Source organism: Suncus etruscus, chromosome 2 (assembly GCF_024139225.1).
Source record: "Suncus etruscus isolate mSunEtr1 chromosome 2, mSunEtr1.pri.cur, whole genome shotgun sequence".
Taxonomy (NCBI): domain Eukaryota; kingdom Metazoa; phylum Chordata; class Mammalia; order Eulipotyphla; family Soricidae; genus Suncus; species Suncus etruscus.
In genome coordinates, this window is record NC_064849.1 from 91,971,418 (window position 1) to 91,997,597 (window position 26,180).

Below are 26,180 nucleotides of genomic sequence, written 5' to 3' on the forward strand. Positions count from 1 at the left end.
TAACCCTACATTCAGGAATCATTCCTGGTGGTGCTTGGGGATTCTGGGGGTGAAAACTGTGTTGACCGTGTGCAAGGCAAGCACCCTCCTCAATGTACTATCTCTCCAACCCATGTAGTTGTCCTGAGACGGTTGTGTACATTCTTCAGGTGCATGTGCCCACCCCCACTTGAAATACCCACACCAAACTGTTGCCCTGAGCAGAGCTCTGAAGTAGAGTTGGAAATGCATCCTCCCAGTGCATCCTTGAGCCATGTGTTTTGGCCTTAGTGCATGTTCTTGAGCAGCTGTGTGACTTGAGGCTGCATTTTACCTTGGACATGAAAACATGTGCAATGTTGCCCATCTATTGGCTCCCCGCTCTAGGGTACTGGGCAGTGGACATACTCTCAGATTCCCGATGGGAATGCACGATAGGTCTCTTTGATTTTGCACATGCTCTAAAAAGACACATTTGCTTGTGGGTGTAAAGTTTTCAGACACCCACCCTGGCTGCATGTAGGCTGTTTCCTGTTCCAGCCAAGTTAAGAAATTGCAGATTTTAGGCAATGCTCCATAGCCAGACTGATAAGCTGTCATGATGTGCAGGGACCCTATAATGTCTTTACTGAACTCGACTTCCTTCAATGTAACCAGGGGGTGTTCCTTAACCTAGGAGGTACTCAATGTACCATAGCCTCAATCTACTTGCTAACTTGATGCCACAGTGTTCATGAGCCCCCACAGTGCCAATGCATTAATACTAAGCATGACTCAGAAGGACCTTGCAGAAATGTTCTCTACAATGGCTTGTGACCCACTGCTCTAGGCTGATGTTCTCAGAAAACCCCACTGTCCAGACTCAGCACACTTGAGAATCAGCTTCCTTATTCTCCTGCCATGGTTGGTTTTGCTGTGCCTGATTCAGCCAACACCATTACAATAGGCTTCCAGACAGACTTCAGCCAGAATAGCCTTAGAAAAATTTCAGGGGGTCTGGGAGACCAGGCTGTGGCCCTCTTTGCTGTTAGTATTTACTCTCTGAACACTAAACATGAACAAATACTAATTCTACCCATGATGCCTCATGCAGGCTGGCCCCTCCCACTGTGTCTGCTCTGCTCCCAGCAGACAGGAGGCAGGCAGAGTTCAGAGAAGACATCTGTCCCGCCTCCAGAGAAGCCAAAGACACTCTGAAACTCAGAAAGCTCAAAGGAAAGTAGAGGTGCAGTGGAGGGAGAGTTCTGAGGCTGCATTTAAGCAACATCCTGTTGGGAGGGTGATTTATAATGATGCAGCTGAATTAACTAGTCTTAAAGACATGCATAATTTATAACCCCATTATTAAGGTTGAATGGAGAGAGAATGGGAGAGAGAATGAGAGTGTGAGATGAGAGAGAGTGAAGGAACCATGTTATAGCTGATGGAACATGCTATGAGTTATTGTTTCTAGCCTGTTTCATGCAGAGAATGGTACTAGGTGCTCAGAATATAAAGCAAAGAATATAAAACAATTGCTATGGCTCCTGAAGAAATCAGAGTTGGGCCTTAGGAGAGCAGAATGGGCCAGACCTGCTCTGTGCTGGGAAAGGACTAACTCCCTCAGTCAGCAGTGAGCGTGGGCAGCAGCAGAGGTGGCCACTTTTTGGGCATGGTGACCCAGGAAGGGCTGGGTCTCTGGGACAGTCTGAGCAGCAATGCGGGCTTGGCACCATCACAGGTTGGTAATCCTGGGTTGAGCATGCACCTTCTTTTATTCTCTTTCTCTCGCTCCTGGGCCGCCCACTAACTGAGCACATCAAGGTAAGGTCACTCCCTTGGCCTTTGTGCCCAGCACATCCTGGCAGCCTGAGTACCCATCAGATGGTTTCAGCCCAGTCCAAACCTGAGAACAAGAGAATGCCTGTTTCTAATACACTTCCAGTTTTTCCTTCCTTCCTTCCTTCCTTCCTTCCTTCCTTCCTTCCTTCCTTCCTTCCTTCCTTCCTTCCTTCCTTCCTTCCTTCCTTCCTTCCTTTCTTGTTTTTGGGCTACACCCAGTGATACTCAGGGGTTACTCCTGGCTCTGCACTAAGAAATGGTTCCTGGCTCAGGGGAACATATGGTACGCCAGGGAATCAAACCACAGTCTGTCCTAGGTTAGCCACATGCAAGGCAAATGCCCTACCTCTGCACCACTGCTTTGACCTCTCACAGTATACTTTTTTTAAAGTCCTTGGTACATCAGGGCCAGGAAAATACCAGAAACAGGACAAAGGTATAAAGAAACCAACAAGATTGCCTTTTTTTTTGTTTTGTTTTGTTTTTGTTTTTGTTTTTGGGTCAGCAGCGCTCAGAGGTTTCTCCTGGCTCTGCGCTCAAAAATTGCTCCTGGCAGGCTTGGGAAACCATATGAGATGCCGGGATTAGAACCACCGTCCTTCCGCATGCAAGGCAAATGCCCTACCTCCACGCAATCTCTCTGGCCCAAATTGCTCCTGGCAGGCTTGGGAAACCATATGGGATGCCGGGATTAGAACTACTGTCCTTCCGCATGCAAGGCAAATGCCCTACCTCCATGCAATCTCTCCGGCCCAACAAGATTGCTTTTAAGGCCCAACACAATTCCCTAGAATCTTTTGTTGTTTGATTTGTCTTTGGTTTTGCTTTGGGGCAACACTTGGGTTACTCCTGGTTTTGCATTTAGGGATCACTCCTGGCAATGCTTGAAGAACCATATAATATACTGAGGATTAAACTCGGGTCATCACCTGCAAGGAAAGTGTCCTCCTTTATATACTATCTCTCTGGCCCCAATAGTTGTTTTGTTTTCTTTTGGTTTATTCTTTTTGGGTTTGCAGGCCACATTCAGCAATGTTCAGGAGTTCCTCCTGGCTCTGCACCAGAAATCACTTCTGGTGGTGCTTGGGATTATATGGGATACTGAGGATTGAACCAGGATCCACCACATGCAAGGCAAGTAAGTGCCTTACTTATTGGACTATCCTCCAGCCCTGACTCTTGCCATTTGGAATCTCACAGAAGGCAGGGGTCAGTTCGTGTTTCTACAGCTGTTTCTCCCATTTGGGTATGGAAGTGACCCCAAAGTGCTTGGAGACTGAGTCTACTGCTGGCAACACTCAGCTTTGTAGGGGGACTTGAGTCACAGGTGCAAGTCTGGTGGTGCAAGGGGTCACACCTGGATTGTAATGAGTCATTTTTTGGGAGTTGGATTAAGGTTTGGTTATCCCACAGTTCCCAGAAGGGGAAGGGATATCCCATACCCCCATTCTGGGGAGAATAGGAAAAGCTGTTCTGGTATTAATTCCCCACAATAAGTAATTCACACAGACATGGAGGTTATAGCAGGCAAGAAAACTAACACTGCAAGCTTTTCACTCACAAGCTCCACCAGGTAGAACCACAACTCTAGATGGCAGCTCACTCCTGAACTTTTCTGCCTCCCATTTATTGAGATCCAATCAAAGCCACTCTCAGGCAGAGGGAAAAAAGCCAGATAAAAGCAATGGAAAAACAAGACCAATAGAAAATAATTACTATACAAATGAGAACTATTTTGTACAAATGGGAACTAATTAAAAGGCCTCAATTTACCTCATACTGAACCATACCTAGAAGTGCTCAAGGTGAAACAGAGGGTCTGGGCAACACATCTGCTCCAACCCTTAGAACTCACAGTCCTGTTTTCTCACTTCTATTTATCACTGCTTTTAAAATTTTCTAAGTGGTTGAAGGCCTAGTTTTGGAGGAATACAATTTTGGCTCTACTATCCAACCTTGGATCATTTGTGTTCTGGGAACATTCCTGGTTACAGTGGCATCTTTGTTCATTCGTGCTGACTTTATTTTGGCTCTGAGCAAAAACTATTTTTTCTGACAACTCTGGCTCTCATGTCTATAGCTTGAGCCAATCCTGGAAGAGGCTGATCTGAGCTGGTTCTCTTTGTTTTAGCCACCACTGGTATCTGCAATCCCTTGCAGGTTCCATGTTGTAATCATGCACCGTGTTGAAATAACTCTTTCAAATAATTTCTCTTGGAGTTCCAGCATTTCTAACAATGCAAACCACAGTGCCCACTAGCATGCACAATAGACAATATCTGTGATTAAGTGGCTGTCATTCAGGTGTTCCATTTCTTCTTCTAGATGCATTGCTCACTCTTCATCACATACAGAGAATTAAGGATTCTGAATGAAACACACAATAGGAAAGCAACAAAACATGGATAAGACATGAACACAGAATGTTGCAGAGATAATATATGATATATACTATTAGTGTTAGTGTAAAATGTATTGGCAGAAGTCAAAGCAAGTTCTAGATCAACACCAGTTTCCAACTTGAGTAATGACAACTTGGTCAAACAAGTTGCTCAGCATCTTCTGATGCCTCTCCATTGATTCATCTGTCAACAGTCACCCAGAGCCCCTGAGCATCCTTGGTCCTTTTCATTCCCTCCTCAACTGACTCTTTCATTCCACATTCCCCTATATTGCCAGGCCCAAGGTTTACTTTTCCTGCTTCCCTGCCATGCTGGTCCCAGCATGGGACAGCTCACTGTGGTCCTAGAAGCGTTTGTCTGGCTTCTATTTAATCCCCTCCTGCTGCTTCTTTTCCATAATAAATCCAGTAAGTAATCTTGGTGTTTGGGCTAATTCCCTCTGTGTCTCTCCTTTCACAAAAGAGGATGTGCTTTGAGGTGGAGCCCTGGGTCATTTCTGTCTTTTCCAATCATCCTTCCTCCCCAGGAAACCTCATTTAAAGACCAATTATCTGTGAACAACTTCCACATTTACATTTTTTTATCCCAGACTTTATTTACAAGGGCAGCTTGGCATCTCTTCCTTTGAACATAGAATGGTCATCTCACTGTTCAAAACGCAAATCTGTCCCCACCTCCTGAGTTTATGCTGTCCCCCAACATCTTGGCAATTGTAAAACAGCCAATGCCCATGTGGTAAAGTTCAAAGACTTTTAATTTTCCTCAATCTATTTTTCTCTTCCCCAGCCTCCACTCTGACATAATTCCCATTAGATTAATTCCTAAACACATTTGAATCTCATCACTGTGACCTGGCCCATGACCCTCCTCAGTAATGGGTCCCCACAAAAACATCAATTTCTCCCCTGGTCCATGTACTAAGGAGCCAAAGGATCCCTGTAGAATGTCCCTCAGTTTGTGTCACCCACTAACTGAAATAAGAGATCTAACATTTTCTCACTCCACAAGATGATAGAATACCAAGCTCTAAAATACTGTTTACTTTCTGAGTATGCTATCTTCTGTCTCCCTCTCAGCGATCTTTATTTTCCTGTCCCAGGGAGCATTATTACAGGGACTTCATTAAGATTTCTCTGGACTAGAGCTTTCTGGAATTTATATGTTTTTTTAAATGCCACCCCGGAGCCTTCTCCCTATAGACATCTCCCTGTGCCTCTCTGTCTTTCTCACTCAGCTTCTCTCACTGTCTTGTCAGAGCTTCTCAAGAAATTACATCTCCAGTGAGAAACTGCCTGTCTGCTGGCCTGGATTTTAAGCCCTTAGAGAACTGGGTTGTGCCATACATTCCTGGCACAATCAGGTAATTCAGGGAAAAGCTGTGAAATCAGAAGAATGACAGGGGAACAAGATTCTCTCAAAGCTCTTGCAATCCTCTGTCTATTGGAAGCAAGTATGTACAACCTTATTTTAATGCAACAGTTTAGACATAAATATTCACCTATCTCTTCACCTACAGTGCTCTTTTTATTTCATTTTTGAGATTATCATAGAGCCCTACACACCTGATATCTAGATTTTATTAAACATCATCATATAGATTTATAGGAGGAATTTCACATCTAGAAGCATGCTTATAGGTAATCATCTGAGCTTTATATATAGTAACCATATCAATGTGCGTGGACAGATATGGGTATAAAAGATACCTATAATAATAGGTGTGAAGATAATAGCTATAATATTTATAATAAAGGATTATTTGAGATCATTTATCTTCAATCAGTGTAGAAAAGTTGAAGAACGCTGTTTCAAAATCATTTCTGCAGAAAAAGAAATTTTCTGCTACTCAGGAAAGGCCAAACAGGGCACTCTGCAAATCCAACAGAGGAAAATGCTATGGATGACATCCTTGAAAGGCTTTTAATCAGTGAACAAAAGGAAAAAAACTTCCTTGTGCTGATTTTTCCACTGGGTCTGACACCCCTAGATATTTCTATTTAGGATGCTGTGGGGGACACATACACACATCTACTGTGCTCATAGCCACAAACAAATAATCCCTGGGCCCACTATGGAGTCAGGCCCAGCTACCGCTTCAGCCACTGACAATGACAGTCATTACAGTGGCCCATCTGCGGGGACTTTCAGATGAGGGGAAGGTCACAGACAAGAACATTTGAACTTGGATTCAGAGTAATACACAGTTTCTGCTGAATATGGCAGATCATAAAAGAAAGGGTATTCAGGAGAACTAATTTTGGAGTCTCCTTTTATTGGACTTAAGTGGCTTATATCTCAAGATGCCAAACAAATAACTTGAGTTCTTCCATGGGATCATCTATAATCTTGTCAGTATCAAAATATGTTAGTCTCACAGGATCCCATAAAACACCGAGCAATTCCACAGGCCCCCAAATTGAGGTGTTCTCCCTAAAGGGCAATTTCTATGCTGTGTTTCTCTGTTAGGATCCCCAGAGATTTGTTTCTCTGGTTCTGAGAAGTGAATTTGTTTCCACATTTCTGCAACAATAAGACTGGGGTCTTGATCTCTTGCTTGGAGAGGTTGTGTTGTTTGTTTTTTTTTTTTTTGGGAGGGGGGGCCATACCCGGCGGTGCTCAGGGGTTACTCCTGGCTGTCTGCTCAGAAATAGCTCCTGGCAGGCACGGGGGACCATATGGGACACCGGTATTCAAACCAATCATCTTTGGTCCTGGATCGACTGCTTGCAAGGCAAACGGCACTGTGCTATCGTTAGTTCTTAAAAGAAATGCCTGAAGAACTACTTTCCCAGTTACCCTTTCTTGACAACAATACAGATCTGCATATATTTACTTCATAAAAATAATCTCTAAAACCCTATTTTCATTTGCTTTTGAGAAGAAAGTCAAGCTTTATGAAGAATGAACAAACAGTCCCTAATGCCATAATCTCTGGGAAGTTTTCTCACTGGGTACCTAGATTTGATGTGATTCATACAGTTCCTTCTCCTTCCCCTTGGCCTTGAATTAATAACTGTTGATTCTCCTTCAAGAAGCCAGTGCATGCATTTACAGTATGACCTTCACAGAAAAGGTGAAGAGTTGCACTAGTCCAGAAAAGGATTTGTGTTTCATGATTTGAAGGTTAATGGTATTTTTTTTTCTCTAAAATGCATTCTAATTTCCCATTTAAAAGAACCCACAGAGTGAAAAGTTCTGACATCCTGAAAGATCTTGTCCTGGAATTTCTTAATGATGCATAACATCATTATGAGCACTGGCGAATTTAAGTAATGCAATGTAATATGTGCCTACAGTTAAAGTAATTATTGAAATTCATTCTGATGGGCATGCACGGAAAACTCATTGATGGAAAATCCCTCTACAAAAACTCAACTTTCTGTTGTTTAAACTTTCCAGCCAAGCAAAGAGCTTTTTCTAGCATTATTATGGATGATGTAGTGCTTGCTATAGCAAGGCTGGACCTAATGATAAATTGCAGCTATTAGTTTAGGTTTTTCTGTTTAACTGGTCATAATAAACAATCTAATTAACTCAAAAACGTTCTTTACAGCTGTGAAAAACTTCAGTTAATCTTCCCTCAATAGTTACTTCCCAACACTGGGCAGAGCCAATGTGAGAAACAGAAAAGGCTATATCTATGAATTCAGTCATCTTAGATGAGTCTCATAGATTCTTTCTTTGTTCTAAAACGGGGGAAGGGTCAAGCCATAGAGCTCATGAATAAAGAAGACAAGTCATAGATAGAAAAATGACCCACCCACCCCCCAAAAGATACCCAGGTCCTAATCTCCAGAAGCTAGAACTGTACCACCTACTGCTATGAACCAGGAGGTTGACATTATATTAAAGACATTGAGATGGGAGATGTCCTCACGGACTCTTAGATACAGGCAGGATAACTGGGGTCAATGAGAAAAGAGGTCATACAAAAGCATGGCAAGAGGTCAGAGAGGAAGGGGTTGAGAGGCCAGAAGAGTCTGTTGCTAAATTAGTTGATGAGGAAAAGGGGTGGGACTAAAAAATTTGGGCAAGAGTAAAGGAACCAGATTCTCCTAAAATCAACAGGAGTCTGGCCTTATATATATATAATATTTTTACTTATGATTACTAACATGTTTAAAGTTAGGTTTCAATCATAACAAGAACACCCCCATTTACCAGTGCAATATCCCCACCACCAATGCTTCCATCTCTCTCCTCCCTCACCCCCCAGCCTATATGTGAGACAGGCATTCTACTTCTCTCACTTATTAATATTGTCATGATAGCTGTTAGTGTAGTTATTTCACAGAGGACTTTGGGGGGCTTGGGCATCATGTTGAATTTTCCATCCCTAGAATTGTACCATGATTGACTTTCAATCACCATGTTTTGAGAAATTTGTCACCACAGTAACAGCATACTGGCTAATAGTACTTGCAAAGTTCTGAGCAGATTATCTGGCTTTACAAGGAAATAGTTACTTCTTTATGCTTATTAAAAGAGTCTCTTTGCTTTTGTTTGTTTGTTTGTTTTAGTTACTCTAATTTTGCTCTGGGTTTATTCCTGGCTCTTCACTTAGGGATCATTCCTAGAAGTACTTGGAGGAACATATGCAGAGCCAGGGATGGAACTAGGGCTGACTGCATGCAAGATCAGTGCCTTACTCCTTGTACTATCTCCCCAGCCAAAGGGAGAATATATTTGAACAGCCTAAACCTGGAAAAAATTAAAAAACATTTTAGCATACAAAATTACTTATGCAACATGTTCAATAATACCATACATAATATCATCACTGAACTATAGCAGGAGAATGATGGGTATGGTCTACCCAACCATAGGTACAAAAAGACCACTTAGGTATTCCATAGAAGTTTGCAAAGAATATAAACAATTCCCATCAGAGAAGAGCCCTCTTGACTCTCTTCTCACTCAGGCTGCAGTGCTGTGTCTAAGCTCATATGAAGCTGAGTCCTGCCTTTCAACCGGATGCATATTCTGTCCTATTCAGTCCTTGAATGGCACCAGACTAAGGCAGTTCATGAAATACCATCACTGAAATAATATTTCTTTATAACAAGGACAACATAAAAATCAAAGAGAAAATCAAATAAGATAGCTTTTCTCCCTAAGAAAAGGCAAACTCAGTTTTTCTCTTCACAGAGGGAGCATTTATTTTTTTCTGGTGAGGCTCTGGGAGAGAGGGAGGGATAGAGAGAAAAGACAGAAAGAGAGTGCTTGTTTAGCACTCAATTCAGCTATTCCTAAGAGTCTATTACTTACTACATTGAAAATGCTGTTTTCTAGGCTTGATAAAGGACCTTCTATTGCATAGAAATGGAGTTCAAGAAATGACCCCAGCTTTTACTGTAGAATATAAAACCTAAGACAAAATACAAAATTCCTCAAGAGTACTTTAAATCCCAGAGGTTTCCCCGATATTGATGCAATGGCTGTTTCCTCCACCTCATCACACTTTATGAATTGGATTCTGTGTTTTCTTTTAGCTATGCATTATCTTATCTCAAAAAAAGAAAAACTCTTGATCTTTCTCCTCCCAAATCCATACTGAACAAGCAGACATTCTATTCCAGCCTGATTTTATATTGCTGGAAATCTTATTTGCATCTAGAGAAAGTGTCACAAAGTTGGGAAAAATGAAAAGGCTACCAGGAACAATTTTAAGAATGAGGTTGGATTTCTGCAACTCTCCCCAATAGCATCAACTTGTCTTGCTCCCACATTGGATTCTAGTAGTACCACATCTGGAGCTTACTGGAATTTGGCTTCCCTGACCAAGGATTAAGATCGCTGGAGCAATGCTGTCTGTATTCAAGATGGTGCCATTGAACCTGGGAGAGTGTCAAAGTTGCCAAAACACAACAGATAAGGGCTAGCTATCCAAACAGCTGCCAAACAGAATGAGCAGCTACTGAATGCAGTTCTTCAAAGGACAGTCATTTTCAATAGTGGTTGCAGTAAAGGTAAGTTTGGAAATGACAAATAGGACCCTTCACAGAAATAGGATGTCTGTCAGGTCTACGGGATAGGTTTCAGGCCTTTTTTCAGGGACTGCTGACAGATACATCTGTTCACATATTGTTGTTTTTTTATTAACAGAAATTTTGATTTTCCTTTAATCACATATTGGTCTAAAACATACAACCATCCATTCTCATTCTAATAACATGTATTTTGAAGATCTGGCAAAGAAAAGGACTGTATTATAGGCATCAGACTCTGAAAGTTGATTCCCAACTTAGGTTTGCAGTGTCAAATTATATTACAAAGAATTATAATAAATTTTTAATTTTGAATCTCTTTTATCCTTATTTTTTGTTATAAGCAGCTGCATTAATAACATTTTTCAGGGGCTAGAGTGATAGCACAGTGGTTAGGGCATTTAACTTGCATAAGGTCAACCCAGGTTTGATCCCTGGGCATACCATATGGTACCATGAGCTGGCCAGGAGTCATTTCTGAGCACAGAGCCAAGCATAATCCCAGAGTACTATCAAATGTGTCCCCCAAACAAACTAAATAATATTTTTCAAATTCCTTTTATTTTCAAACATGTACATATTCCAAAATTTTATGTACTACTTAATGACAAATAATTTTGGAAATATTATTAATCAGATTATCATTTGGCAGCACAAATTTCATAAGAAGTGTTTCAACTTACTATACATACAGCACTGAATATTTACATTAAAATGTTTTAAATTTAAATCATCCCTAGCCCATTTCCTTAAAAGCAGTAATTGCATCTCTTTAAAGAATTCTCGATAACGAGAAGCCACAGTATTTCTCTCTTCAGAACCTCATTACCTTGTTCTTAACTCATCAGGTCAGTTTGGTCTATAAAACCATAAAACACCCCCCCCCATATTCTCCAGGGCAAAGAGCCACAGATGGTTCTCAATGCACAAAGACCTTTGGAGAGAAGAGGGGATGAAAATGAAGACAGCAATTTTGACAAGATGATGTGACATGGTTTGCCCCCTCGAAGCTCCAGACCCACCCTCCCCAGTCCAGCATTATTTTCAAATCTGTGAAAAAGGAAACTCAACTATGTTGCTCAGAATCAACCTAGTCCACTCACTATTTTCTGAGGAGAAAATATTCCTATCCTGGAACATTTCAGCTCTATGTAGGGAATTGTTTGTGAATACTAAGAGCTGTTCATTCAAAGAATGGAGTTTTCTAGAACCAAGATTTGCAAATGTGACAAAATGGAGATAAAAGAGATAACTGAATTATAGCTCCAAATTAACAAGTGCCTTAATTTGACTTCACTTGGATATTCACAAAGATAAATATTAATTACTAAATGGCTTGGTAGTACCTATCATAAATTATTTTTTAAAAAGACTTCCTAATAATTAAGAGAGAAAGCAATGTTTCTACTCTGACCTGAATGGCGAGAATCATGCCTAGCCCAAACTAGGTAATTAATAAGTATTTGTTGACTAAATGAACCAAGTAAACTCTGTTTTCAAAAGGAGATTCAATTAGTCGAAGACTCAACTACACAAAGGAAAAAACCATAGGCTCAGATTAAAAGGATTTTAACTTTCCCCTATCAAGTTACATTTTTAACGAGATCTTTTTTTTTTTTTTTTTTTTGGTTTTTGGGCCACACCCGTTTGACGCTCAGGGGTTACTCCTGGCTATGTGCTCAGAAATCGCCCCTGGCTTGGGGGGACCATATGGGACGCCGGGGGATCGAACCGCGGTCCTTCCTTGGCTAGCGCTTGCAAGGCAGACACCTTACCTCCAGCGCCACCTACCCGGCCCCACGAGATCTTATAAATGGACTAACTCAACACAACACAGCCAACATGAATGAAACCTATTCTAGGCATCAAGTGCAGGAAAGGGAGCATGTGTTATTAAAAATATTCTCAGAAATTAAAGTGTGGCACTCACAAGCCAGATGGCTGTTACCTGTAAAGAATGGACAAGGACAAGTAGAAACTTTTTTATGCACTTTCTACTATTGCTAGAATTCAGTAGATCCCTAGAATTTGTGACTCTTCATGGCTTCCTGTAAAATCACCCCACGTGCCATATCTCCAAGCCCAGATGAACAAGTCTGAATCAGAATCATACATGAAATAATTCAAACCAGACTGAGGGTGAAACACATATAGTCTGGTAATCTTCTACCTCATATGGAGAGCAAGCTGTCTGCCGGAACTGTTTATATTGACTACAGAGACCACCTGAGTAAGGCAGTAAGGACAGATAGCTCAGGTTATTCTGAGCCAGTCCAACCCAGGTTTACAAGTAAGACAATCCCTGTTTAGGGGTAAATCCAAGTTGTAAACAAACATACAAAGGAATAAGGGATGATCTTTGTTTTAGGTAAAATGAGGTGTAACCTAACAGCTTCCCATCAAGCTGACATATCCTCCTACTCATTAACATCCCCTATGACCCCAGCACTGCCCCCTGTCTCCCTTTCACTCCCGCTTCCTGTTTCTGCCATGTTCCATCATCACCATGTAGTTCCCTAGTGGGTGGTCTTGGTGTCAATCATAACACCAGAAGACAGTCTCACAACACAACAACACCCTTCTATACCCACAGTGAGTTCTCATTACCATGTCCAGAATGACACGGATCATCTCTCAGGGAGGCAAGGGGCTCTGTGTGACAGACATGAAGGTTGTGTCCAGATCTGAGCTCAGCAAACTCTTTCAGCGACACTGTCATGTGGAAAAGGATGTCAACCAACAAGGAGCATTTTCTTTGGTTGTTGATATTGATGTTATTATGTGGGTTTCCCAACTTATGATTTGTCTGTGGGCAAAAGGTGACATGAGGGGCACTGAGAGGTGCTGTAGGAACCATCTCTGCTTTTTTGCTTCATTACTCCACCGAGCAACCAGACAAGAGGGTACAGGCCATCAGTGCGCCCATCCCCTCAGATGTATGTGAAGGGCTTTATGCTAGAAACAGGAGCACTGCATTCTGAGCCAGCCTCCAGGCTCTCATCAAACAATGCCTCCAGCCAGATGTGCCAGAGCGCATCTTACCTGTTGGCGCTTTTCAAATTCCAACTTGATGCGAGACTTAATACAGTTGCACGTGTCCTGGTAGGTCTGCTGCAGAGCGAGCTCCATGAGGTGCTTGTGGTAGGCTCCTGCCAGGTTCCCGCAGATGAAAATGATGACGTTGGCCAGGATCTAGGGACAGATAGAGGCCATCAGCAGGGACTTTGGGGATGGGAGCACCGATCACAGATGAACACTATTGAGTCTCCCCAGAGGTGAGCACCTCTGGTTCCTTCTGCACCACCTCTCATGATGCAGAAGATTCTTCCCTTCTGGGCCTCTGTCCCAGACACCTCACAGTACATCTATCCCTGGTCCTGGCATGCCATTGACAATTTTTGGATTTATTTAGGATCAGAGTCCACCTGGCAGTTTGGGGGAATGGCTGTCCCATGCTCCACTGGCATCAGAAAATGGGAGCTCTGTTTTCTCCTGCTCATTTCTGCAAAACTCAGTCTAAACCCCAACTGTACAAGGAAATCTGGTTACATCTACCCCAGTAAGGGACCCATTGCAAAATTTTTTTGCCCATGAAAGTCTGCAGGGGAGCAATGAGATAGCTCAGTGGTCAGAGCACATGCTTGTATATGTAGGACCCTAGTTCTAGCATCACATGCTTCCCAAAGCTCCACAGAGATGATACCAGGACTCATGGTATCACAGAACTGGCCTTGAGCTTGCCAAACGTGGGTAGGAGTGAAGTTACAGGCTTCATGTAAAGATCCCTGCTGTCTCCCAAAGTAATCCGGACTGCAAGAGGCAGGGAGTGTGGTGTCACTTGTCCAAGCTGGCACTGTCACAGCTCAAGGCATAACCTTCTGAGGATGTCCATGAGGCATGTAACCTCTGACATGTGAGCTGAGCCCATCCCAGCTAGAGGTGAGTGACATGGATCTGTCTACCTACTTCAGATGTGAAAGGAAACCATGTAAAAAATAAGCATCTGGGTGCCAAAATGAGGGAAAGTGATAGTCAGGATATTTCCTCAGTAATAAGGTTGCTAATATAAGTATCTGAAAGGAAAGAGAGAGAGAGTGATAGAGAGGAGAGAGAGAGAGAGAGAGAGAGAGAGAGAGACAGAGAGAGAGAGAGAGAGAGAGAGAGACAGAGTCTGAGAGGGAGAGAGCTGGGGGCGGGGGGTGGGGGTGGGAATGTCTGCCCCAGAAGCATGCAGGGGAAAGGGCAGTGGGAAAGGGTGGAAGGGAAACTGGGAACATTGGTAGCAGGAAATGTACCCTGGTGAAGGGTGTTAGAGTTTGACTGAAATTCAATCAGGAACAATTTTGTAATTGTGTATCTCATGGTGATTCAATTTAAGAATTAATTTATAAATAAAATATACTTGGAGGGGGGAAAGGAGAAATAAGCAACTAAGTGTTTCTATACAGATTCAGATACAGTTAGTTCTTTCTTTCCTAGTGGGGATAAAATTGAGTAGAATTTCATACATTTTCCAATGTCCGGTTCCATCCTGAAATGCTGCATCGAAGGTTAATCAAACAGACCTCGGTATTCACTATTAACAGAAGGGGCAACACCAGGAAACACATTTCCTCCAAGGGAACCATATTCACCTCAAGGCAGGACAAGGCTTGGATGTACAGCCAAAGCCCATTCAGAGTTCTTTCTAAAATTCAGCCCAAGCCCATCTTCGCTCCCAGACTCGTAGAGCACCTGCCCATCTTCTCTGCGCTGGCTGTGGGGTAACCTAGATCATACCATCTAGTTTACACTGTAAGGACGTCGAAGGCTAGCACAGACATGAAGGGAAGCAGGGAGCTCCGGGGTCAGCTCAAAGATTTCCACAGGCCAGCAATGCCAAGGAGTAGCCCAGGATGTCTGTACTGAGCTATAGTGTTGGGAACCTGGGGTGTCCTTCCTTCCTCTCAACTCATCTGCACCCCAAGTCAGTTTCCCAAAGTTGTGGGCATTGTCCCCGAGGAGGCGGCTGGACCAATCTAGAGAGGAGGTATGAATGAAGGCACTTCCTGATTGTCCACCTAAAGAAGGCCCATTTTTGGGGCACCGAGTCCTTTTCTCTTTCTGGACAGGGATGGTCAGTTGGGTAAGTCTGGGATTCTCTGCTCTAAGCTATCAACTCTCCTTCTCACCAGCGGTCCACAGATTCATGCCCTTCTGCACTCTGGGCTGGCACTGCCTGCAGCAGCTAAGCATTGCCTGGACCACCGAGTAGAAATGGGGCAGTGTGAGGAACCATGACATTTCTTTATTAACAATAATGCAAACCAGTATCTAAAAGGAAAAATGTGGGGAGAGGGGGATGAAGAAGGGGGAGTAGAGGGGAGAGATAGAGATAAAGAGACGGAGAGAAATGTTTACCACAGTGGCAGACAAAGGGGAGGGCAGCAGGGAAACTGGGGACATTGGTGATGGGAAATGTGCCCTGGTGAAGGATGTTGGCATTGTATGAAACTCAACGATGAACAACTTTGTAACCATGGCATTTAAATAAAGCAATTAGTTAAAATAAAATAAAAAACACAGAAAAAAAACCTGGCTTTCTATTTCATTAAAAAAAAATGTGTCAACAGAATGACAGGAGACTCCCCAGGAGTGGTCCCAGGTATATGCCTGCAGTGACCCATGCTGGCCGGGAGGGGGCGAAGAGGAGGCGAGGGCTGGTCTGTGGTGGGTGTCTGAGACCAGAGTCTCTGGTCTCAGGCTCTCCAGAGACCAGAGATGGTTCCTGTGAAAGAAGCAGCTGCCTAGCCCTACATCTGGCCTGTGCAGCTTGGACTACAGAGAGTATATCTGTATATGTGCATGAGAATGTGTGAGTGTGCACGCCTATGTGCATGTCTGTGTGCAAAAGTGTCTGGCTGTGACTGTGTGTGATCACATATGTTGTGTGTTTGCACGTGTGAACATGTGTGCACCGCATGTGTGCATTTGTATGAGATGTGTGCATCTGTATGAGAACATGTATTGTGTGTGCTCCTATGTGCAGAAGACAGGAAGAGATGAGGGAGATGGCACCAATTGTATTGTTTCTCCCTAGGCCACAGAACCAGCATCACATACAGTTGGGAAATTGTCACACGAACAAATCCCCCCCTTGGGTATTCTGAGCTGTTGGTAATTGGCAATGTCCAGCATTCAATGCCTTTGCTCTGGGGAGGCCATGCAGGTCTGCTGGTGACGATGTTTGTTCCCCAAGTTCAGAGGCCCAGAGGTACTTGGAAATGCAGCCCTAAAAGCACATCTTTGGGCCCAGGGTTCCTATCGTTTTGGTCCATTTTTATCATTGGGGCCATGCCCGGCAGTACCAGGAATTACTCCAAGCTCTGATTAGGGGGACATGCAGTGGCAGAAATGGAGTCTGAGCATCCCGCAAGCAGAGCATGTATCCAGCCCCACAAATCATAAATTTATGTTGTTTGGGGGTTCTTTTTTGGCAATTGTTGTTTTGGGGCCCACACCTAGTACTGCTCAGCAGCTACCCATAGCTCTGTGCTTTGGGGACCATGCAGTGCTGGGGATCAAATCTGAATCTCTTGCCTGCAAACCGTCTTCTCCAGCCCACTGACACTCTCTGAAGCTCCTTCATATTCTACTTCTGAATCTCCAACTGGGTGTGCAGACAGCAGGGGCTGGGATGGGTCCCCTGGAAAGTTCCCTCATCACCCAGTGCTAAGATGTCTCGGTGGGACAAGTGGCCACTCCATGAGGAGAGGAGCTTTTGCAGTATCTGAGGCAGGTCATCAGCCGAAAAACGAGCCCATCATAAATATGCAAACCCACCAATTATCAGTCCCCAGAAACTTTACCCGAATAGGAACATGATGAAGAGAGTTCCAGATGAATATTCAACAAGCTCCTGCATCACAGAAGTGTCAGATTTAGCTTCCAGAAAATGGTGCTTGGGCCAAAAAGAGAAAATGAGGAGAAAGAAATCTCCCTTGCTGAGCTCCATTAAGTCCTGTCTCCCCAGCTTTCATGCAACCTCAAAATGAGATTTTCTATGTTCCCAACTTTAAAATGTCTCCTTCCCCGAGTCTTTACTGTCAGCCTTGAAATGAAGTTTTGAGATTGCGCCAAAGGATCAGGGCAGGAGTTAGAAACATCTTTGGATTCAAAAATCCTTCCAAAGAGGGGCCAGAATGTTCGAGCAAGTGAGAACTGTGTCACACTGTGACTTTAAAAAGATTTGGGGCTAGAGAGATAGCAAAGCAGAGAGGGGATTTGTCTTGCCAGCAGTCATCCTAGATTTAATTCTCAACCTCTCATCTGGATCTCCAAAAATAGTAGAAGTGATTCCTAAATGCAGAGAGCCAGGAGTAAATCCTGAGCACAGATGGGTATGCCATGAAAAGCCATGAAGTAATCTTTTGACTGGCTTGGTATTATTTCTCTGTCGCTACCCTGCTTCATCAGACCCATCCACCTAAGGGGTTAAAAACACAGGTCTTGGGGTGGTCTCACCAACCTATGATAATATATATACACATATATATGTATACACATACATATATACATATATGTATTTGTAATATATATATATATATATATATATATATATATATATATATATATATATATATATATATTGGTTTTTTGGCCACACTCTGTGACACTCAGGTGTTACTTCTGGCTATGCACTCAGAAATCGCTCCTGGCTTGGGGGACCATATGGAATGCCCGGGGATTGAACTGTAGTCCACCCTAGGCTAGCACATGCAAGGCAGATGCCTTACCACTTTGCGCCACTCACTGCTCTGACCTCACATGATTATATTTTTTATTTTACATTCCACATTTGATTTTCACACTCAAACTTGGTCTAGGGGACTTGCTGGTGCTCAGGGGTTTCTCCTAGCTCTGTGCTCAGGAATCACTCCTGGCAGTGCTTGGGGGAACCATGGGGGATGCCAGATATCGAACTCAGGTTGGCTAAATGAAAGGTAAACATCTTACCCATTGTGCTATCACTCTAGCTTTTAATCCCCTCTGTTCTCCATGGCTGGAGATACTCAGGGGAGTTTCTGTGGCATCAAGCACCAAATTTCAAGTCTCCCAAGTGTAAGGCCTAAATCTTCTCACTGGAACCTCATCTAACTGTCAGTTATGAGCATAAAGAAATAAATTAGTGCCCTGGCTCAGGGACACTGTGTGTCCAGCATAACAAACACATCAGCTCTGTAAGTCTGGATTACTCAGGATGATGCTCACAGCTTGGAAGACCCAGTACCCTGTAGTGCCTGCAGGGGACACCGTGCAGGAAGGATTCACAGGCTGGTGGGCAGCTGGTACCTTCTGAACAGCCATTCCCAGAGGACTCTCTGTATTGATGACACAGTTTTTCCCATGAGGACCCATGTTCCTGCAACTGTACCAGGCATGGATTCAACATGGCTTCTCACATTCTCAGCCTCAGTCTCTTCCCACTAGGTTATGGACATTCATTGTACCCAGCAATGCCCAAGATTCAAATCATCCTCCCAGGCTTCCATGAACGTGAGCACAACATCGTTGCTCTAGACAGATCTAAAACATCCTGCTTCTTGGAAGGATCCAAGCACTAAGTACCCAGCACTCATCCTCCTCAGCATCCCACTGGTGAGAGTAGAGAGGGGAGCCAGCTGGATGCACTTCATGTCCCCCTTGCCTCATCAAGAAGTGCTTGGGGTCCCTCAGAAAGACACAGAAAGATTCTGCATTTCCTCTCTTGTCCCTCTAGTGAATTATGTGGGGGACACTTGTGTCAGATCCACAGCGGAAGACTGCAGGAAAAGTCCAGCAGAAGGGCTGAGTGGAGTCTAAAGTTGACACTATGAGCGTTTTAGGAGAGGTGGACTCCAGGTGTATAGCAATTATTGAAACAGCAGAAGAAAATCCATGTTCCTCTAAGCTTGCACTTCTGCTGCAAATGAGGGGGGTTGGGGACCTACCAGGAAGGGAACTGGAAAATAAGGCCACAGTGGAGATGAAAGTAAGTCCAAGTACTGGGGCAAACAGGTGGGATTTTCCAGAACAAGGAGCGACCTGTGTCCATCAGAGTCTCCCACTGACATAGTCACACAGTGGCCATCCTGGGGTGCCTGCATGGCTCAACCTTTCAGTGCTCACCTGACTATCAGTGGGGTGAAGTGAAACATGGGATCTTGAAGAGCGAGTGACTGTTCAGTTAGTAGCAATGATGGTCTGTGTCCCATGAGGGGACACTCAGGCAGTGCAGAGGACTCGCAGGAGCCATATGAACAGTGGCCAAGGCTATGTGTGGATTATGGAGTGAGATATGTCCCAGCCCTGTCTTATGGACACATCCCACCCTTGCATCAGAAAAGTCACAAGTGAGCTACCCTGACATACTCTGTATGTCTTTTTTCTTTTTAAGTGATTTTCTAAATACAATTTTTAATGACACAGATACAAAGTTGTTCATGATTGAGTCTCATTCATATCATGTTCAAGACTCTTCACAGAGCACATTTCCCATCACCAATGTCCCCGGTTTCCCTCTTACCTTTGCCTGTCTCTATTCTCTATTACAGATTTTCTTCTTCTTCTTCTTCTTCTTCTTCTTCTTCTTCTTCTTCTTCTTCTTCTTCTTCTTCTTCTTCTTCTTCTTCTTCTTCTTCTTCTTCTTCTTCTTCTTCTTCTTCTTCTTCTTCTTCTTCTTCTTCTTCTTCTTCTTCTTCTTCTTCCTCCTCCTCCTCCTCCTCCTCCTACTTCCTCCTCCTCCTCCTCCTTCTTCTTCTTCTTCTTCTTTCTTCTTTCTTCTTTCTTCTTCTTCTTCTTCTTTCTTTCTTCTTCTTCTTATTCTTCTTCTTCCTCCTCCTCCTCCTCCTCCTCCTTCTTCTTCTTCTTCTTCTTCTTCTTCTTCTTCTTCTTCTTTTCTCTCTCTCTCTGTCTCTCTCTCAGACATTGTGGTTTGCAATATTTTTAATGAAGGGGTATCCTGCCTATCAATTTCCCTCCTTTCAGCACCCAGTTCCTCTTCAGAGTGATCATTCCCAACTCTCATTGTCATAGTGCTCCCTTCTCTGCCCTCACTGCACTCCCCTGCTCTTTGTGACAAGTTTCCTACCATAGACTGGTCCCCCTGGCCCTTGTTTCTATTGTCCTTGGATATTATTGCATATTATCTTTTTATATCCACACTATTTTTTATATCCCACAAATGAGTGCAATTATGAGTGCTTATCTTTCTCCCTCTGACTCATTTTGCTCAGCATAATACTCTATCCATATATAAGCAAGTTTCATTGGTAAATTTAATAGAGTTCATGGATAGCTTTAATTCTCCTATCCTTTCCATGTGCTTTGGATGCAGATAATATGGCTACATCTACAACAGCACTGTTATCACTGAGTGGGAGCAGCCAACAAACTCCTGGAAATACCATCTTGGTTTCATCCATCTGTTGAGCCCATTTCAGTAACCCTCCATCCACTGAATCCATCCACTCCACTAACCCCATTCCCATTTGCTCAACTCTGTGCTTTGTTTTCCTGTGCCTTACTGTCAAGCGTGAGCCTGACTCATGGGACAGGGTTGACCCAAATGACTCAGCACAGTCCCCCTGAGTTGTAGTGAAAGCTTCTGTTTTATGCAGTTATGAGGTTGGGTATAACAGCAAGTTGAGAACACACATAAAAGTTATGTGTAGGGCTGGAGAGATAGCACAGTGGTAGGGCATTTGCCTTGCACATGGCCAACCCGGGACAAACCCAAGTTTGATCCTTGTCATCACATATGGTCCCCTGAGCCTGCCAGGAGTGATTTCTGAGCTCAGGAGTAACTCTTGAGTGCCATCAGGTATGGCCCCCAAACAAAACAGAACAAAACCTATGTATGGAAATGTCCCTGAGTAGGCTAATAAAGCAATAAGAGATGGAGTTTAGATCAATGTATGCAGAACGGATCCCTAAAGGGAGAGAGTTATCTCTGAAATATGCACATAAATCACACACCTCACGCATAGAGCAAACTATACCTCAGAATAGCAAATTGATGGGGACCTATGATGGGACAGTCCCATCTGTAGGAGTTGTCCAGGACAACTACTGAGAAGGCAACATCCCCAAATGCTGAACAAGTCGCCTGAGCTCCAGCTGGAAAGAGGAGGCCCCAGGCTGCAAGCTCTGTTCAACCACCTCAGCCATAGGCTCTGCTTGTTCAGGCCAGTGCTGGAAGCCTGGGTACTGCTCTTGGTGTTGATTCCAGCTTCTTTTTCAATCTGCACTGAGGATGCATATTTGCAATAGAACAATCAGTCTGTCCCCTCCTTTCCATGTGCCTTAGCACCTTCTTCTGTAGGACTGTCCAGGCGCATAGCTGTTATCTTCTGCAATCAGCCCTAACTAGCATCCACCATCCAGAGCACAGAGGAAGACACCCAAGGGATGCTCCCTAACATGACCATCCAGGAAGAAGTGAGATGTTGGATTACTGGTCCCACCCTAATTAATATTCATACTCCACCCTAGGGTGTGATATGGTAATGCGATTATTGGATTATTCCCTCCATGGTGTTCCTCTCCCATGCCAGGGTGTGGCCTGGTCTTTTTCAATAAAAGCAGTGGTCTGAGGAAGGTAGGCGCTCATTCTTTCAGTTTTCCTCTACTAAGCTGCTTTCCTTTTTTTTTCCATTTTATTTCCTTTATTTAAACATCTTAATTACATATATGATTGTGATTAGGTTTCAGTCATGTAAAGAATACCCCCTTCACCAGTACAACATTCCCTCCACCAATGTTCCAAATCTCCCTCCATCCCACCCCATCTCCACCTGTACTCCAGACAGGCTTTCCAGTTCCCTCATTTATTCACATATTATGGTAGTTCTCTGTGTAGTTATTTCTATAACTGCACTCACCACTCTTTGTGGTGAGTTTGATGAAGTGAGCTGGAAGTTACAGCCCTCCTCTCATTGTCTCTGAGGATTGTTGCAAAAATGACTTTAATTTTTCTTAAAACCCATAGATGAGTGAGACTATTCTGCGTCTCTCTCTCTCCCTCTGATTTATTTCACTCAGCATGATAGAGTCCATGTACACCCATGTATAGGAAAATTTCTTGACTTCATCTCTCCTGATGGCTGCATAATATTCCATTGCATATATATACCACAGTTTCTTTAGTCTTTCGTCTGTTGAAGGGCATCTTTGTTGTTTCCAGAGCCTGGCTATTGTGAATAGTGCTGCAACAAATATAGGCGTGAGGAAGGGTTTTTTGTATTGTATTCTTGTGTTCTTAGGGTATATCCCTAGGAGTGGAATAGCTGAGTCGAATGGGAGCTCAATTTCCAGATTTTGAAGAAATCTCCATATCGCTTTCCATAGACTCCATATCTCCATAATCTCCATATCTGCTTTCCTTCTTAGGAGCAGAAGGCATGTGTGGTGAGATTCCTGGCTTGAGTGCTGGGTTTTCTGAACCCATTCTTGTACCTTTTCACTATGTGGATTATTTCCTGAGGCAGTGTTTGCTTCCAGACCTATGTCTCACCAGATTCTCATTTTGAAGCCTGGGGCTCCGATTATAAGCAGATGTACATGAGCCCTGTCCTGGCCCTGTGCCTCTTTGGTCGGGTTCATGCTTTCCTGTCATGCTTGTGGGAGAAAACAAAGCCCCATGTGGTGGTGAAGTGGGTGCAGGAGGCAGAAAACAGCTTCCTCTGCTTCCAGAAGCTTCTAATAGGCAGCTCTGAACTCCCCTGGCTGCGTCTTCTCAAAGGGCCTCTGTGTAGTGGCTGCCAGAAGTACTGGAAAGTTTGCTTTGAAACAAGCCCAAACCACCGCCCCAGCCAGTCTGTGTCTACACTGCCTGTAGGCACACCTCAGAAACGGCCTGTATAGGAACAGAGGAGGACCCCATGACAGTCACCCTGCCCTTCCGGTAGAGGAAACAAAAGCTGATCAAGGGAAAAAGAAATGTCTGAGTCTTATTCCTTGCACAACTTGGCCCTGAGATGAATCTTTGGGGAGCTCAGTTCCCTCCCCCAAGAAAGCAACCAAACTTGCTCAGGAATCTGCTTTTGACCAAAGTCGGGTCCTATTTCCTGCGCATTCCTGGTCTGCCTGACGTCTGTTTCTCTTGGCCCACAAGCCTGTGTAGCCTGTGGCCATTCCTACTGGAATCGCAGTGAGAGTCGGTGTTAAGGAAAATAGTTGCCCCCACTCAGTCAAGTCCTCTGGTCAAGGCTGCTTGACCCTTGCAACTGACTGCTGGGAGAGCCCAGGAACCTGATGATCACAAGACTGAAACACCTAGTCAGGAGAACAGTGACCTCAAGGCTGGGGATATCACCAGCCCTTTCCATGGAGTCATCACTAAATTGCTTGGACTCCAGCAAGAGGAAGGAGATGGCAGGGGAGGCAAATTCTTCAATCTCAACAGGTTTTTGCTACATCCCTTTATTTCCTTTATTTATTTTCTGAATTATAACTTGAGTCTTTGTCCACTGTCACCCAGAGCCACCTTTCAAGGGAACCCCAAAGGTCCACACACCTTTCAAGGGAATGCCAAAGATTTTATCAGGACCAATCAATAGGTCTGTGACAGGTTCTGACTGTGCAGGGGAGACAATGATGGTGTTTTCAGGGTGTCCTATGGCATTGGGGAGGGTCCTGGGTCATTATCAGGGACCTAACTCAGCCATGTGGGTGCCAAATTCTTTGGTATAAACATAGCTGTGTGGCCTTGAGTGGCAGTTCCCTTGTTAAGTGGGGACCTAAGTTCATGTGTGTTGTACCTGGGCTCCATGAAAGGTAGAATACCCCTTCCCAGGACACTGGACTATTGTGAAAACAAAAGTATTGACAGGGAAGCTATTGTGTATATCTGGGCTTGGGATACATGTTGAGACGTAGATGATTATTTTTCACTTTCTTGCAGAAAGAACTTACCAAGCATGAAAGTAGGAAAAAGAGGGGATATGGAGTTTCCACATTTAGAAAAGATTGTAGCACAGCACACGGAGACTTCTGCAGTGGCACAGAGATATGTAGGAACAAACCTCTCCCTAGAGGTCTAGAGATTCTCTTCCTTTACCAGCACCCTATAAACCCCTACACTCATTTCTACATCTGACCGTATCTATGGCTTAGCTGGGTGGTCTATTCTGCTATCAATAGCTATGTCTACATCTCTAAAGACTGTCTAGAGCACAGATTCCAGATCATCTGTGAAAAGCTTACCCTTTTCAGAAGGTGAAAATCATTCAGTGCCTCCTGAACATATGTCTCCTTTAAGTGAGTAAATAAAGTGTCTCCCCCCACAATTGAACCTGAAGGTATTACTAAAACAAAGATTGATACCATGCTCCCCTGAGCGCTATATCACTTACTTCAGAAGAGATAGATTGATATAATTATATCCACAGTGATATATATCCATTCTGGTTTTAAGCTATCTGGTGTAGAGATGCTCTCTCTATCTCTATAGTGGAAGCCTCATGCCCCAATCCACGGGGAATTGGGGAACGTGGGTCTGGAAGCAGTGCTGACAGAGGAAATAATTTATACAAGGTTAGGGAGATAAGAGAGGCTCAGGAACTTCCACCACAAACTATCTATCATCAGGCAGACAGGATGGCTGTGGGACCAAAACCAAATACCTGACGTCTTTATTGGGAAGGGTAAGACCACCCCAAGGATGGAGATCAGGTAAGGGAAGGGGTCCAATCCAGAGGCGCTTCCTGTTCAGGTGGGACAAGCACATGCAAAGAATTATCCTGAATAAAATAAAAACAGATCACTCCAACATACATCCTATGTCTGTCTTGATAACTATAATTATATTTCCATCTATACTGATGCTTACACCATACCACTATATTTCTATCTACCTAGATCTATGCCTCTATTGTTCATCCATATGATACATATTTATAGCTAAATGTATTCCCATATTTACATAATCAACTATCTACCTAGATTTATGCCTCTATCATTCATCCACATAACCCATATTTATAGTTACATTTATACCTATGTCTACATAATCAACTTCAACGCTCTCATATGACTAGCTACAACTATCCCTGCATCTTTAACCATAGTCACATCACTCATGTCCTTCTATCTGCTTGTACTTATGTCAGTCTTTTATACAATCCTATATCTGTGTCTCTATATGTCACTGTATCTATACTTCTGTCATATCCATATCAGCTCTATCTCAAATTTCATGTCTCTACCTATAGCTACATCTTTCTACACCAACATTAAGCATCTGTTCTATGTGTTGTTTCAACTCACTTACACTATGAAAACACCCACATATGTCTATAAAAAGCTCTTGCTTCCCTATACAGGGAAGAAATGTGGGGGAAATTGATCTTTGTTGGTATGGACATAGTACCTGCCTCTAGGTAGAGCTCAGGACAGTTCTGGGCACTCCACAGATCTGAGAATGTCTAGAGAGTGGTTGTTACACTATGATACTAAGAAAACATGTTTCTAAAATGTCATCAAGTCTGCAGCTCTACAAATTTGGCTAGTATTTCACTCTGGTGTGACATAGAGATACCCCAAGGTTGGAGGGTATCAAATACCTGCACATTTTGGCAGTGTTCAGGGGTTAATCCTAGCTCTGTACTCAGAAATCATTCCTGGTAGGATTGAGGGACCATATGAGATGCCAGGGATTGAACCTGGATTGGTGCATGCAAGGCCAATACCCTGTCCACAAAACACCCACAATTTTGCTCTGGGAATGTCAGTGAAGATGGGTGAGCAGCAGCTGCTGTACTTTCATGGAGGGTCTACATCATTCACTTTTTACCAAAGTGGAAATTGGAACCACCTCATGCATATTTAGAAGATGCAGATTTAAATGTGCCAAAATGTTTCTGAAGTTTAGGAGAACTGACACCAATAAGGTAACTAAGGATTCATGGGCAAGGCTTAAAAACGAGTCACATGATTGATCGATCCTGACTGTGCCTTGAACCACCAATAGCAC

The 26,180-nt window shown here is 43.5% G+C and overlaps 1 protein-coding gene across 1 annotated transcript in view; it reads right to left on the reverse strand.

The window, feature by feature from the left end:
- The window catches only part of ADCY2 (adenylate cyclase 2), a 341,754-nt gene that overhangs the window by 134,826 nt on the left and 180,748 nt on the right, over positions 1-26,180 (reverse strand). The window contains exon 4 of the mRNA XM_049767904.1: positions 13,232-13,381. Coding sequence (XP_049623861.1) covers positions 13,232-13,381 — 150 coding nt within the window. The remainder of the gene's footprint in view (positions 1-13,231; positions 13,382-26,180) is intronic.